Below are 14,325 nucleotides of genomic sequence, written 5' to 3' on the forward strand. Positions count from 1 at the left end.
GTAATAAAAAAAGATTGCGTTTTCATATGTAAACTTCTGAGTGTTTTATTATTTGGAAAAGGTTGTCTCATTTAAAAAACTCTAAAAAGACAAGAAGATTTACATGTTTATTGGTACTTTATTATACGAACACTATTATTTTATTCATGGTACAGAGGATAAATGTCTGATCAACTGAGGTGTGTGGGGGGGGGGGGGTGGAATTGGGTTCCACAAGTTTTGCTTTCTTTATCTAATTAGAAAGATGATATTCTTATCTTTAACATAACACCAAAAGCTTGTTTCTAGGTGCTATAGAACTCAAACGTGTCAGTCATGAAATGACCCTCGCTCCAAGCTCTAAAAGTCACTCCTCTAAGGCAAAATATGCCTCTTCTCTGATCACTTGCATATGATTTTGATGTGATTTTTTTTTTTATAGGTAAATAGATTAGATTTGATAAGTAAATGAGTTAAGGCAGGATTCTAGAAAGGACATTTCATATACTACCTGAGGGGCTAGTAGCTTAAAGGGAACCGGTCATCAAAATTGGCCTAATGTTGTCAAGCAGCTGAGCAGCTTCTAGATGACGTTTCATTCATGGGATGGTGCGGTGGGATCATCCTGCAAATCAACTTTAAATTGAGATGTAAATTGGTTTTATGAAGTCGAGGCAGGGATTATAACACTGAAGTCAAGCTTTCCCTGCCATAGAACATCCCCTTCACTGTAATTGATGTTCCTGTGTCCAGGGACATCACAGATCAAATCTCCTGATGTTAATCACATGGGAGGAAGTGCACAGAGAATGAGAGAATTTGACTTCATTGTTAAGCTCTCCTCCTCCCGGACTTCATGCATCTAGCTTACATCCTACTTCAAAATTTATTTTCTGGGGATGCCACCAAGCTGGGCCATGGAAGAAACTTGATCTAGAAGCTGTTCAACTGCTTGACAGCATACTAGTAGTGGTTCAGTAGGCTAATTTCTGATGACAGGTTCCCTTTAATGGGATAACATCTATTGACAGCGTCTTTTTAAATATGACAAAAGTATACACAACATTTTAAAACTTTTGGGAGACATGTACTGTTATTTCATGTTGTTGGATGGAAGTTACCGAGGTGCTGTTGCTTCTGAGCCCTCTATCACAGCTATTAACCACTGAGATGCTGTGGTCAATTGCATCTGTGGCATCAATGCTGTTGCGGTCAAGAGCTGTTGCCAAAGTAAAATTTTTTTCCACTTGAATTCCATAAGTTGCCACGAGAAATGGGAGGAAGTCAGATGTACCCAGAGCAGAGGTGTTATACAATTGCAGTATGTTTGCTGTATGGAGAACGTCCTGCTATAAGGCAGGATTTGCACTGAGAATTGAGCATTAATATGGGCTGGGAGTCGCAGCTCACAATGGAATGGTAATTGCAATGAAGGTAGATTCAATTCTCTAGATTTTATTTGTTAATAAGCACGTGAAAAACAGAGCAAAGCATAACTATTCATGTAGTCTGGTCACATGATCATTCCATATTCAATGCATTACCGACAATAACAAATATCCTGACTCTTCTAGACGGTTTCCTCTGGTTCTGACCAAGCAGAGCAGCGTCTCCGTGTAGCAGGTGATTCTGTCCGGTTTACAACTTAAAAGTACTTTTATAGGTGAGAACTGACATTAAATAAGTTTATAGAAGTTGTCAAAATCTGTTCCAAAATTAGTGATGCCTTATTGGGCGTTTGTGGAATTTGCAATTTTCTAAAAACTATTTTGATGGTCCCTCCCTACTGTCAAGTGCATTATGCAGGCTGGGGATGGATGGGGGTGGTGTGGAGTAGAGGAAGAATGCGTAAGGAGACTTTACTTTATAAAGTACTGAAATGATTAAGAATGCTGACAAAGGCATTTTAAGATCAGCATAGCATTGTAACCTGCCAACAGCTAAAAAGACATTCCAGGTTTGCTTTAACGTCTATCTGTTAAAGGGTTTAAAGTCAGTCTGTCAGTAGTGAAATCGGAATAATAGTTTGCACTGCAAGGTACTGGGGCAGCTTCAATAAACACAAGTGTATCTTTAAAAAATGCCAAAATTGCTTAATTTATTTTAATTACTTGTTTTGCAATATCCAAATGAGAGTTAAGTTTAATGGACTTTGTTTCCAGCTCTACCTCACTGCCAAAAACCTCAACCAGCAGCTCCCAAGTGCAGTTGATTGACGGCTCTTTCTTGCTCTGAGGCTAATCCTTAGCACTTGCTACCCGGCGCATGCGCAGCACAGTTCTAGATAACATGAACAGCTGTATAAACTGTACAACACATGTATCAGCCAGGGAATACGAATGATGAGCCTCCGAGCAGGAATGTGAGGAAATGCTGTGAAAGCAGTGGGTGTGAATTTAAGAAAAGAGGCAAAGGTGATAATATTACGTTATATTATGTATGGTTCCTATGTTCATTTACATATGGCAGAATGGATTTTCAAAAAGTGTTATTTTTGTCATGATTTTGTTCAATGTAAGATACTAAGAGTAATTGTATTGTGATTTTATTTGCCCTTTCACACAATGCGTTACGTCTTTTTTGATCCGTTTTTGACACATTCCAAAGGTTTCTATTGCATTTGCTAAAACGCAATGTTACCTCAGAATGTGATCAAGGTTAAAGCCTTCGGAATGCGGCAAAAATGCATAAGTGACGCAATGCATCATGTGAAAGAGACTACAGACTCCCTTTAGAGGGAACCTGTTACCACATTTTTCACAAATACAGCTAGTGCAAGTTGCTATAGAGTCCCAGTAACTGACGCCTTTCTTTTAGCTGAAAAGTTTCCCTGAGATCCCCATAAAATCAGAGTTCTAAACTTGCCTGGTATTTATGGATCTCTAGAGCAAGTAAAGGTGCATGGCCTAATGTCATGTGACCAGGGTGACTTCATCACATTAGCATTAAAATTAGCAAACTGTATCCCATGCACATATTTGACCACATGAAAAATCATAAATGCTTGGTGTAGTTTGCTAATGTTGGCAGGCTAAAGGACCTGTGATGTCCCCCTGGTCACATGACATTACTGCTGCATGCAGAGAAAGCATGGGGAGGAGCTGCAGGATTAAAGTTGGATATATAGGAATCTGAGGGGAACAATTTTTAGCTAAAAGGGTGTCGGTTATTAGGGCTCTATGGAAACCTCCCACTAGCTGTATTTGTGCAAAAATGTGGTGACAGCTTCCCTTTAAGGGTATCTGCACACGTTGTAGAACGGTCATGGGATATATCTCAGCAGTAATCTCAATGCCATTCCACAAGGATTGAAAAACAGCCAAAATTGGTATGATGCTGCAATTGTGCTGCAGAGCTAGTTTCCGCACCCCATTATTGTGCCCAAATTGAGCTACCTGAAAAAGGTGTGAAGCTGACACTTCAAAAATATAGCGCACAAACCACAGGGAGGAAAAAAATTCCACCAAAATCGGAAAACCAATAATAAATCCCCCCCCCCCCCCATTGTCTTAAGCCTACTAGGAGCCCATAATGTCCATCCACATGCCTCCAAATGTTATAATGGGACACAAAGGATTTGGGAATTTTATTAGTGTTTGTAAAACATTTTCTGTGCATGATCTCAATAAAACAAATGACTATATAATTTAGGAGACCCCACGCTCCCCACTACTTTTTCGTAATTGGGAAAAAGCCCTTAAGTGTTTGTCTTCTGTTATTATTTTTTGCTAACTTTACTAATTATATATAGTCAAAAAGCACAAATTAAAGCTAAAAAACTTCTAAATTAACTGAAAATGAACAATATTGAGAGGTCATGGCTATTACATGCCCAGTCAAGTATAAGGGACACTAGATCACACAATAATCCCAGCACGTAGATGCAAAAAGCTTTGTGAAAAAATATATTTATAGGGCCAGATTTAGTTCAAGAAGCCTTATGCACCATTTATGAGCCAAAGCTTACTGGAATACCAACAGAAGCCATATAATAGTCTAATAAATCATTGCTGTATTGTGCTGTATTTTACAGCAGTAGAAAAGCCATACTGTATAATTCTGTAAATCAAGTAATAAAAAAAGATTGCGTTTTCATATGTAAACTTCTGAGTGTTTTATTATTTGGAAAAGGTTGTCTCATTTAAAAAACTCTAAAAAGACAAGATTTACATGTTTATTGGTACTTTATTATACGAACACTATTATTTTATTCATGGTACAGAGGATAAATGTCTGATCAACTGAGGTGTGTGGGGGGGGGGGGGGGGTGGAATTGGGTTCCACAAGTTTTGCTTTCTTTATCTAATTAGAAAGATGATATTCTTATCTTTAACATAACACCAAAAGCTTGTTTCTAGGTGCTATAGAACTCAAACGTGTCAGTCATGAAATGACCCTCGCTCCAAGCTCTAAAAGTCACTCCTCTAAGGCAAAATATGCCTCTTCTCTGATCACTTGCATATGATTTTGATGTGATTTTTTTTTTTATAGGTAAATAGATTAGATTTGATAAGTAAATGAGTTAAGGCAGGATTCTAGAAAGGACATTTCATATACTACCTGAGGGGCTAGTAGCTTAAAGGGAACCGGTCATCAAAATTGGCCTAATGTTGTCAAGCAGCTGAGCAGCTTCTAGATGACGTTTCATTCATGGGATGGTGCGGTGGGATCATCCTGCAAATCAACTTTAAATTGAGATGTAAATTGGTTTTATGAAGTCGAGGCAGGGATTATAACACTGAAGTCAAGCTTTCCCTGCCATAGAACATCCCCTTCACTGTAATTGATGTTCCTGTGTCCAGGGACATCACAGATCAAATCTCCTGATGTTAATCACATGGGAGGAAGTGCACAGAGAATGAGAGAATTTGACGTCATTGTTAAGCTCTCCTCCTCCCGGACTTCATGCATCTAGCTTACATCCTACTTCAAAATTTATTTTCTGGGGATGCCACCAAGCTGGGCCATGGAAGAAACTTGATCTAGAAGCTGTTCAACTGCTTGACAGCATACTAGTAGTGGTTCAGTAGGCTAATTTCTGATGACAGGTTCCCTTTAATGGGATAACATCTATTGACAGCGTCTTTTTAAATATGACAAAAGTATACACAACATTTTAAAACTTTTGGGAGACATGTACTGTTATTTCATGTTGTTGGATGGAAGTTACCGAGGTGCTGTTGCTTCTGAGCCCTCTATCACAGCTATTAACCACTGAGATGCTGTGGTCAATTGCATCTGTGGCATCAATGCTGTTGCGGTCAAGAGCTGTTGCCAAAGTAAAATTTTTTTCCACTTGAATTCCATAAGTTGCCACGAGAAATGGGAGGAAGTCAGATGTACCCAGAGCAGAGGTGTTATACAATTGCAGTATGTTTGCTGTATGGAGAACGTCCTGCTATAAGGCAGGATTTGCACTGAGAATTGAGCATTAATATGGGCTGGGAGTCGCAGCTCACAATGGAATGGTAATTGCAATGAAGGTAGATTCAATTCTCTAGATTTTATTTGTTAATAAGCACGTGAAAAACAGAGCAAAGCATAACTATTCATGTAGTCTGGTCACATGATCATTCCATATTCAATGCATTACCGACAATAACAAATATCCTGACTCTTCTAGACGGTTTCCTCTGGTTCTGACTGCAGAGCAGCGTCTCCGTGTAGCAGGTGATTCTGTCCGGTTTACAACTTAAAAGTACTTTTATAGGTGAGAACTGACATTAAATAAGTTGATAGAAGTTGTCAAAATCTGTTCCAAAATTAGTGATGCCTTATTGGAGCGTTTGTGGAATTTGCAATTTTCTAAAAACTATTTTGATGGTCCCTATAAGTATCCAATAACTGTGGCTGGCATAGTCTGTCCACCATGTATATATATGGTACATCATACAGGTGCTCCCTATCACATTGACCAGCCCAGGAGACAACAGCCGGAAGCCACTCAATCGGATTTGGAGTGTGCAAGGACACAGTTCTAGAATACTGTCCTTCGCTAGGCTCATACACTCTTGACCATTGCTCTCTAGTTGCAGAGCAAACTGATCTCAATTTTTTATTATGCTTTTGGTGGTGGAACCGGTGCAACCTTGACATCCCGCGTGGCTCCAGCTGCTCGAGGATGTAGACGGATATCCTCATCATCCGTCTGCTGTTTAGCAAAATTTACAAAGACCTGCAGATGGAAAAGCAGAAACGTTTTCACCACAGATAAGCAATCAATTTGGAAATGTAGTGGAATAAAGTCTGGAACACAAGGGATCTCTCCATGGCTAAATAAAATGCTGTGCTTGCCAATGTGTTGTGATGGGGATAGGGGAGGCTCTGATTTAGGGGTAAAACCATAAGAAAATGTCCTATTGCCCTGTCATCTACACAACACAGGATAATTATTCACATTTTATTGCTGGGTGAGGTGCATGTAACCAGTTAACAAAAAATGTCATGAAGACTTCGGACCTGTGGTCCCCCCAATAGATGTGGAGTTTCTGAGGTGGAGATTTCATGGATCAGGCAATTTCATTTTCCAGGTTATGTATTTTGAGGCCACAGTATTGACAGGATATCTAATTATCAGTGGAGGCTGATTGGTGGGAGTGCCAGATCCGCACTGATCGGATATTGATGCCATAGGCCAGTGATGGTGCACCTTTTGGAGACAGAGTGCCTAAACTACAACCAAAATCCACTTATTTACCGTGAAGTGCCAACATGGCATTATAAGCAGTAACTTATTGCTACCTGTTCTTCCAATCTTTCAATTGTATCGGCCCCCTGAGGCCACTAATACAGTTTAAAAAAAAAAGGGCAAATTCAGACTCGGATGTTGTAGCTTCTCTCCAGGGTCTCTCAGTAGACGAAGAATGGTAGATCCAGCAGGAGGACCTCCAAAGATATTGCAGTTCTGTCAACACTCTCAGATTTCATACAGTTCCAAACAGCTTTAAAATAGCGCTGAGAGTAGCAATTCTGGGACTGCAGGAAGATTAGGGGATTTGGTCCTATTTGGTGAACTCTGTCCTGGGGGCGAAGGTCTGAGTGCCCACAGAAATGGCTCTGAGTGTCACCTCTGGTACCCATGCCATAGGTTCGCCACCACTGGCCTAGGCCTATTATGTATTAACCCTAGGAAACAGCTTTAGCATGGTAGTAGACATTAGTGGGGCATCTATCATTGCCTTGTAAACTGTTTTTCATCCTTTTTGCTTCCATTTTCACAAAATGTTGAAAACAAATTGGGGTCTGCTCCATCAGTGGTTGTATTAATAAAGTATTGGCAATCATATAGTCCCTTCCATGGGACAACACACTGTGACATGGCTGCAGCATACAATGACACAGGGTCAGGGGTGAATTAAAACTACCGAAGCTGAGCAATAGATGGCACAACCCCTTTGCCCTAACCAGTAATGATCTATTAGGAAATATTTTAGTAGGGGGGTGCTCTATGCAGTCTTTCATTCCCATGCTGTTATCCGGTGAGAAGAGACAATAGGCCCAGATTTATTAAAGTCTCTGCACCAGTTTTCCAGTGCAGTTTGCACATTCTTACACTCAGGCAGCTTGATAAATCTCCCCCATGGAATATAATGGCGCTATATAAATAAAGGTTATTATTATGTGCTCTGTTTGTGCAACAACACAAATCTGTGCACCTAAAGGGGTGTTCCAGTGAAAATTCACAAGAAAAAACTGGTGCACTCAGTTAAAGTGCTATCGGCGCTTTCACGGTGTGACAGTCTTCAATTATCTGGGAAACTCTGCACATTATTATTAATGATAAATCTGGGCCACTATTATTAAAGGGAACTTGTCATCAGAAATGGGCCTAACACCTTCCAGATCATGTTTCTGTCATGGCTTAGTGTGGTTGCATCACGCATAAAATCTACTTTGAAGTGAGATATAAAGTGGTATGAAGTCAAGGAGGTGGAGATTTTAACATTTAAGTTAAGCTCCACCCACATCCTCCCATGTAATTGATAGAGTGTGCCAAAATGCGTCTGACAAGTGATGCCTCTGTATGCAGGACTATTAATTACAGTAAAGGGGGTGTTTTATAAGAGCTTGACTTCAGTGAAAAATTCTCCACCTCATTGACTTTATTCAACTAATTCACATCTCACTTCAAAGCTGATTTTCTGGATGATGCCACCATACGGTACAATGAAAGAAACATGGTCTGAAAGGTGTTTAGCTGGATGACAACATACTAGTAGGGGTTTATTAGGTCAATATCTGCTGACAGGTCCCTTAAGTGTCCGGTTCTGCTCTGTAGCAGGTGAATGCACCCCTCATACTGCCCCCCCTTTCCTGCAGTACGCTGCTGCTGTCTGAGGCAAGTGGTTCAACTTGCCTAATGGGTAGTGCACCCTTGCAAAGGGTGTATAAAGGTCCTTAATATTCTCAATAGTTTGCAGTAGGCCATTACAAATTCCAGTATGTCTTACCTGGTCTAAAGTTGTCTGAGACACGGAGTATTCCTCAATGTGGAGGCTGTCTTTGTTGGAGATGAGAAGTTGGAATATCTTGGCCAGGGAGGAGGAAGAGATCTGATACTGTAACATGTTATAATGTTTTTCGCGCTGTAAGCTGCCAGGAAAGTTTGTCAGTATAAACTTCTCGGCGGGTCCTGGGTCGGGGGCTGAACCGGGCTTCTGTGCTCTGATCTTCATGGTAACAATATAACCATCTCCAAATCTACAGTACAGAACCAAAGCAATGATGCCATTACAGTATGAACTACGAAAAACCCAGTGTGGTGTGTAGAAATGATCCTCAAAAGATGGGATTCATTGCAAAAGTAAATACCGTACAAATTTATTGATACACCAATAAAAACACTTAAAAGCTCTGATTAACCCCTTTAGTGCCAGCTCTGCTCCTTTATTCTGTGAGGAGTGGAGAAGAGTTAATAAACTGCATCTTCCTAGCCCGGGAGCAGTGGAAAGCTGCAGCTATGTCTAAAGACGTCGCTGCAGACCCACTGACATCTAAAGTTAGCGGGTGGGCAGAGAAGAGGTAATTTGTATGCCCATTGTATTTTTAAGGTGACTATATTTTTATTATGTATAATATGTTTTATATTATTTATACCTATATATGAAAACTTCCATACACTTTGTGCCAGGTAGCTTGCATGGACAGCTATACTCAGCAGAGAGCGAAGATTTCAGATTGTCATCCAGGCAACTCAGCCACCAGGGGCGTTGCTAGGTCAAAGGATCTGGGGCCCATGCCCCGAATAACCCGGGTCAGTGGGACACTCGTCCCGCTGTCCGGGGGGGGATTTCCCCACTCTCACTATAAGCTCCGTTCTCCACTGCAGAGGGCATGAGACGCGATCACATATCGTCTCCTGCTTCAAGCAGCTCACTGTGGCTGCCGGGAGCAGGAGACGCCGGGTGATGACGTCACCGCTCCTCAGTGCTGCGAGAAGCCGGAGGGAAGACACGGATCAGTATGTGTTTTTTTTTTTTGTGTATCTTTGTGTGTGTGTGTGTGTGTGTGTGTGTGTGTGTGTGTGTGTGTGTGGGGGGGGGGGGGGGGGGGCATTACTTGCAGCTGGGGGCTATGAGGACATAAGGGAGGGGGGACGGTCTGTGGGACATGTTACCTGCCGATGGGGGGGGGGAAGGGTTCTGTGGAAAACATTACAGAGGACTGTGGAGGAGATGAAAGGAGGCTATGAGGACATAGAAGGGGGCTGTGGAGGATATGAAAGGGGGCTATGAGGACATAGAAGGGGGCTGTGGAGGACACGAAAGGGGGCTGCGGAGGACATGAAAGGGGGCTATGAGAACATGGTGGGGCTGTGGGACAAATTACCTGCGAATGGGGGCTATGAGGAAATGGGGGGCTGTGGAGAACATTACAGGGGGCTATGAGGACTTTACAGGGGGCTGCATGTGTATGTGAGAGAAAGTGCTTGAACATAAGATTTCTGTGTGGTAAACTCCACAGGGAGGACATGTGGCTGAAGAGGAGACGTGATGATCCGGGCCTAATGGAAAAGATCGAGAACAACTACAAGTCTCAGGACATGTCACATTGTGATAGATATGATAGGTAGGGATTTCTCCTGTGTTTTCTGTAGCTGTTATCGGCACAACTATATGTGAAGGGGTTATGTACAAGATATACTACTGAAAATTTGGTACATATGCATTGGGGTCCTGCCCCGGATCTTTTGCGACCCTAGCAACACCCCTGTCAGCCACACACCCTCCCATCTCACAGAAGACAGCTCAGATAGTAAAGTGTTACCTCACTCACTCACATGTTACTCCAATCTCACAGTTGACAGCTCAGAGTAATACAGCCCAATCCCTCCTTCAGACAATCCCCTTTACTCAGCCACACCTCTCCGCTCTGCATGTAACACTCACTTATTGCTCAGTCCTCCCTTGTCCAAATCTAGCAGTGTCAGATAGTGATGAGAATTATGGCTAATTTTAGTGAGTTGGATCATTAGGCTCCACTCACTAAAAAGAGACAAAACTTCTGTCTCCTTAACGGCTCCCTACTACATGTATAATAGGGAGGCTCAGTCCAGCCAGTCAGCCCTTCTCCATACCACTTTTAACACGATTTTGCTAAAGGGGGCGTGGTCAGATGATTAGGGGCGGGGTTAAGTCAGTCATCAGCTCACTATGGGGAGCCAACTCCCATTGTTCACATAGAAGAGCTGGCTCGTTCATGATGGACTCATCACTAGCGTCAGAAGATCTTGAGATAATTCTCAATCTCATGCTTCTTGAACTTGACCGTGCGGGGTTTGTGGGCCACAAACAATGGGTCGTGCGCCGTTGTTTGCGTCCTGTAGAGTGTCCATTAAAAGCACCTGACCACGGCTGTTTGGCATGTTCACAGTGTGGTGAGACACAGTGCATGTACTGTGACTCATCTTACCGTTACCATTCACAATCGAAGGCTAAGGGGGTCATGGGCTACAGTTTGTGCCGCCAGCTCATAGCCTCTGCACATGGGTGTGAGGAATCAGGCCTCAGTCTTTGTATATATCAGTATAAAGCCCCATGCAGACGGCTGTAAACGGCAGTCTGTAACTTTGCTGTACAAACTGCAGCCAGCTCATGGTGAGCACACCTTGTCTCTCCCCACCGTGATGGATCCAGGTGGCCGCACCACAAGAGATGGAGCAGATCCTATTCCCGCACGGATTACGGCACAGCCGCCTGGCCCCTATGGAGATTGGTCACCTAAAATAATCACATATAAAAAAGCTATTTACTTACTTATATTTTAAATGCTGAATGGTTCCCAGACATTTAAAGGTGCCCTTGACCATGATGGCGAGACGAGTACATAGTGCTTCACACTCCTCCATACTAAAACCAAAAGCAAAACAATTAGTACACTATCCCATGTAATTTACAGTAACTTGTGACAGTGAAGTCAACCTACCTGTGAGAGGTCAGTACTACTGCCCGGCCATCTTTGATAACACTTACAATAGAATTCCATAGGAAGCGTCGGGACTGAGGATCCATCCCTGTAGTGGGCTCATCCTGAAAGTGGAAATGAATTATTTATATTGGTCATTTCTTGTTATACTGGTCCATTAAATGAATGGGCATCCATATGGCAAGTTAAATTCATTATGGATAAATGTAAAGTTATGCAACTAATGGCTACTCATGTATATGGGGGAGCTGTGATGTGATAATCATTAATGGAAATTTCTGGTGGTACTTCATAAATGGAATAACTGTATGCAATGTAAATCTAAGTGGCTAGGTTGGGAGTACACCGTTAGGCTCAAGGAAAGCCTCAATTACAAGAATCTCCCTATGGACTTATATCCCTACAAGTTTATATATCAAAGCGGGTTTATTCGATTATTGTAAAGTTGGGGGAAAACTTGAGATGGGAACAATAAATGTAAAGTGGAGATTTTGTAAAAATGTCATAATCTAAAATAAAAATACTTAAAATTTACCAATAACACCACTGGAGGGCAACCAATGAGAGCAATCGCAGTTGATAGTTTACGTTTGTTTCCACCACTGTAGGTGCCAGCTGATTGGTCTGCGTATTTTTTAAGGCCCAATTTTTCAATCCCCCATTCTGCTACCTGGAGAATATGATAAGAGAATGATAAGACATTTCTTCTTCTGACTAAAGAATATGAAGGTCACGTTCTCATATTTCCATATATACTCTACTTGAGTAGAAGATGAGTTTTTCAGCACAAAAAATGAAAAACCCTAACTTGGCTTATACTCGAGTCTATGAAAATAAACCCTCTGTACTCACCTTTCCGACAACCCCCGCAGGTCCTCTTCTGTCTTCAGTTCCGGCTCCGTCTTCGGGTTCCCGCAAGCTGCATCGCACACACCATGACGTCAGCTGCTTACTGACATCATAGTGTGTGCACACATAGTGATGTCAGCAAGCAGCTGATGTCATGTGCGACCGGTCCGTGCGTGGACCTGAAGACGGAGCTGGAGCTGAAAACAGCAGAGGACCTGCGGGTGTCGGAAAGGCGAGTTTTGTTTTTTTAGGCTGGGAAGGGGGCTGCTGGCTATATACAAGGGGTACATACTGGTTGCATACAAGGGGGCAGGCACTGGCTATATACGGGGGGCAGGAGGCTGCTGGCTACATACAAGAGTGCAGGCACTGGCTATATACGGGGGGCTATATACATGGGGTACATAGTGGCTACATATAAGGGGACAGGCACTTGCTATATACGGGGGCAGGAGGCTGCTGGCTACATACAAGGGTGCATGCACTGGCTATATACGGGGGGCTGTATACAAGGGGTACATACTGGCTACATACAAGGGGGCAGGCACTGGCTATATACAGGGGCAGGAGGCTGCTGGCTACATACAAGGGGGCAGGGGGATGCTGGCTATATACTGGGGAGGCTGTGACCAATGCATTTCCCACCCTAGACTTGCGTCAATATGTTTTCCCATTTTTTTGTGTTAAATTATACGATAGTTCTATAAATTAAAATTGCACTTATAGTTTTTTTTATTAATTGTAAAACAGTGTTTTTAGGGGTAATCTTTTGTTTACCATGTCCACTTCTTCTTCAGGAACTCCCCTTAAACGTGCATACAGCTGCAGATGTTCACGACCAGTCAGGAGCTCATCAATGGCATCAAACTGCGGACAGTAGCCCATGTTCTGGTGCACATCCGCAATATCATTCAGTATGCTGTAATGTACAAAATGAAGCACAATATTAAGGCTACCATAAGCATTACATCTAAAAATGTTATATTTTTTTTATTGCAAAATGCTTATTTGTAAAATTAAAGAGTACAGTTAAGGAGTGAACATTGAAAGCTATACACACATACGTAACCACTGTTAATGGCTTCAGTTTAAAAAAAAAAAAATTAAATGAAAACTACCACCGGGATGACGGATTGCAAACCAAGTTCACAGACATACTGGTGTGTGGCCCTCTGTCAGGTTCTGCTCTGGTAGGTCTCCAGCAGGTAGCGTGTGCAAGAAAAGTGGAGGGAGAATTTGATTGAATAGGTTTCTCGCTGGAGCAACCCCTGCGGTATATATAGGGATCCCGGGGTAATGGAGGATGGGGAACCCGAGATGGTGAACAGCCTGATACAGGGATCACACGGAGGAATGTTGGGCAAATCAACTCACAGTTCTTTATTGGAACTTCAACAGCAGGCAATGGCCTAACATCAGCAGCACCCTGGAAAGCTGGTACGAGATAGCTGGTCTGCAAGGGTTGCTCATAACCTGGTTAACTTCAGGCTGGGCTGGTAAAGATGGAGCTGAGTCCAGATGGTGGACCTCTGCACTGGGGCTTGGTCTCCTGACTACCCAAGGTGTCAGTCAGTAGGCCTGAGACACCTCTGCTTCCTGGTAGTGGGTCTGGATGGCAGCTCTGCAGGAGCTGCACACTGGACTTGCTTCTCACTCTGCTGACTCAAAACTGACTTCAGATCCAGACCATGTGCTCCTGCTCACAAGGGGTTTTTAGACTCCTCTAGTGAGGTGGCAGCACTCTCCAATCAGCTTCCAGCTTGCTTTACAGTAAAGAACACAGCATATCATTGGTTAGAGACAATAGATATGTTAACACTTCCCCTTCCATGCAGTGGTTCCAGCTGCAATTATGAAGTATTCCACTTTTGAGACCTCCTAGAGAGGTGCTCAGTCTCCCTAGACAGCTCCTAACATGGAGAGGGCGCTATTCACAACAACTAGCCACCCTATGCATTGGCAGGGTTGTTGCGTATCCATGTGAAATTGTATAATCAGCCTACAGGTAAAGGCAGAAAAACACCCACATTACACAGTGAATAAACACCTTCCAGGGTCTTGGGTGCTATTAAC

At 42.6% G+C, this 14,325-nt stretch overlaps 1 protein-coding gene across 3 annotated transcripts in view; it reads right to left on the reverse strand.

Moving 5' to 3' along the window:
• Positions 1–5,463: 5,463 nt before the first annotated feature.
• ABCA4 (ATP binding cassette subfamily A member 4) overlaps positions 5,464–14,325 on the reverse strand; it is a 151,379-nt gene continuing 142,517 nt past the window's right edge. For all 3 annotated transcript variants that reach the window (XM_072127297.1, XM_072127295.1, XM_072127296.1), the window contains 6 exons: positions 13,030–13,171; positions 11,939–12,073; positions 11,404–11,507; positions 11,235–11,327; positions 8,430–8,679; positions 5,464–6,154 (listed from right to left, as the gene is read on the reverse strand). In XM_072127297.1, coding sequence (XP_071983398.1) covers positions 6,038–6,154; positions 8,430–8,679; positions 11,235–11,327; positions 11,404–11,507; positions 11,939–12,073; positions 13,030–13,171 — 841 coding nt within the window. In that variant the 3' untranslated portion in view covers positions 5,464–6,037. The remainder of the gene's footprint in view (positions 6,155–8,429; positions 8,680–11,234; positions 11,328–11,403; positions 11,508–11,938; positions 12,074–13,029; positions 13,172–14,325) is intronic.

The sequence above is a fragment of the Engystomops pustulosus genome, chromosome 10, assembly GCF_040894005.1.
Source record: "Engystomops pustulosus chromosome 10, aEngPut4.maternal, whole genome shotgun sequence".
Taxonomy (NCBI): domain Eukaryota; kingdom Metazoa; phylum Chordata; class Amphibia; order Anura; family Leptodactylidae; genus Engystomops; species Engystomops pustulosus.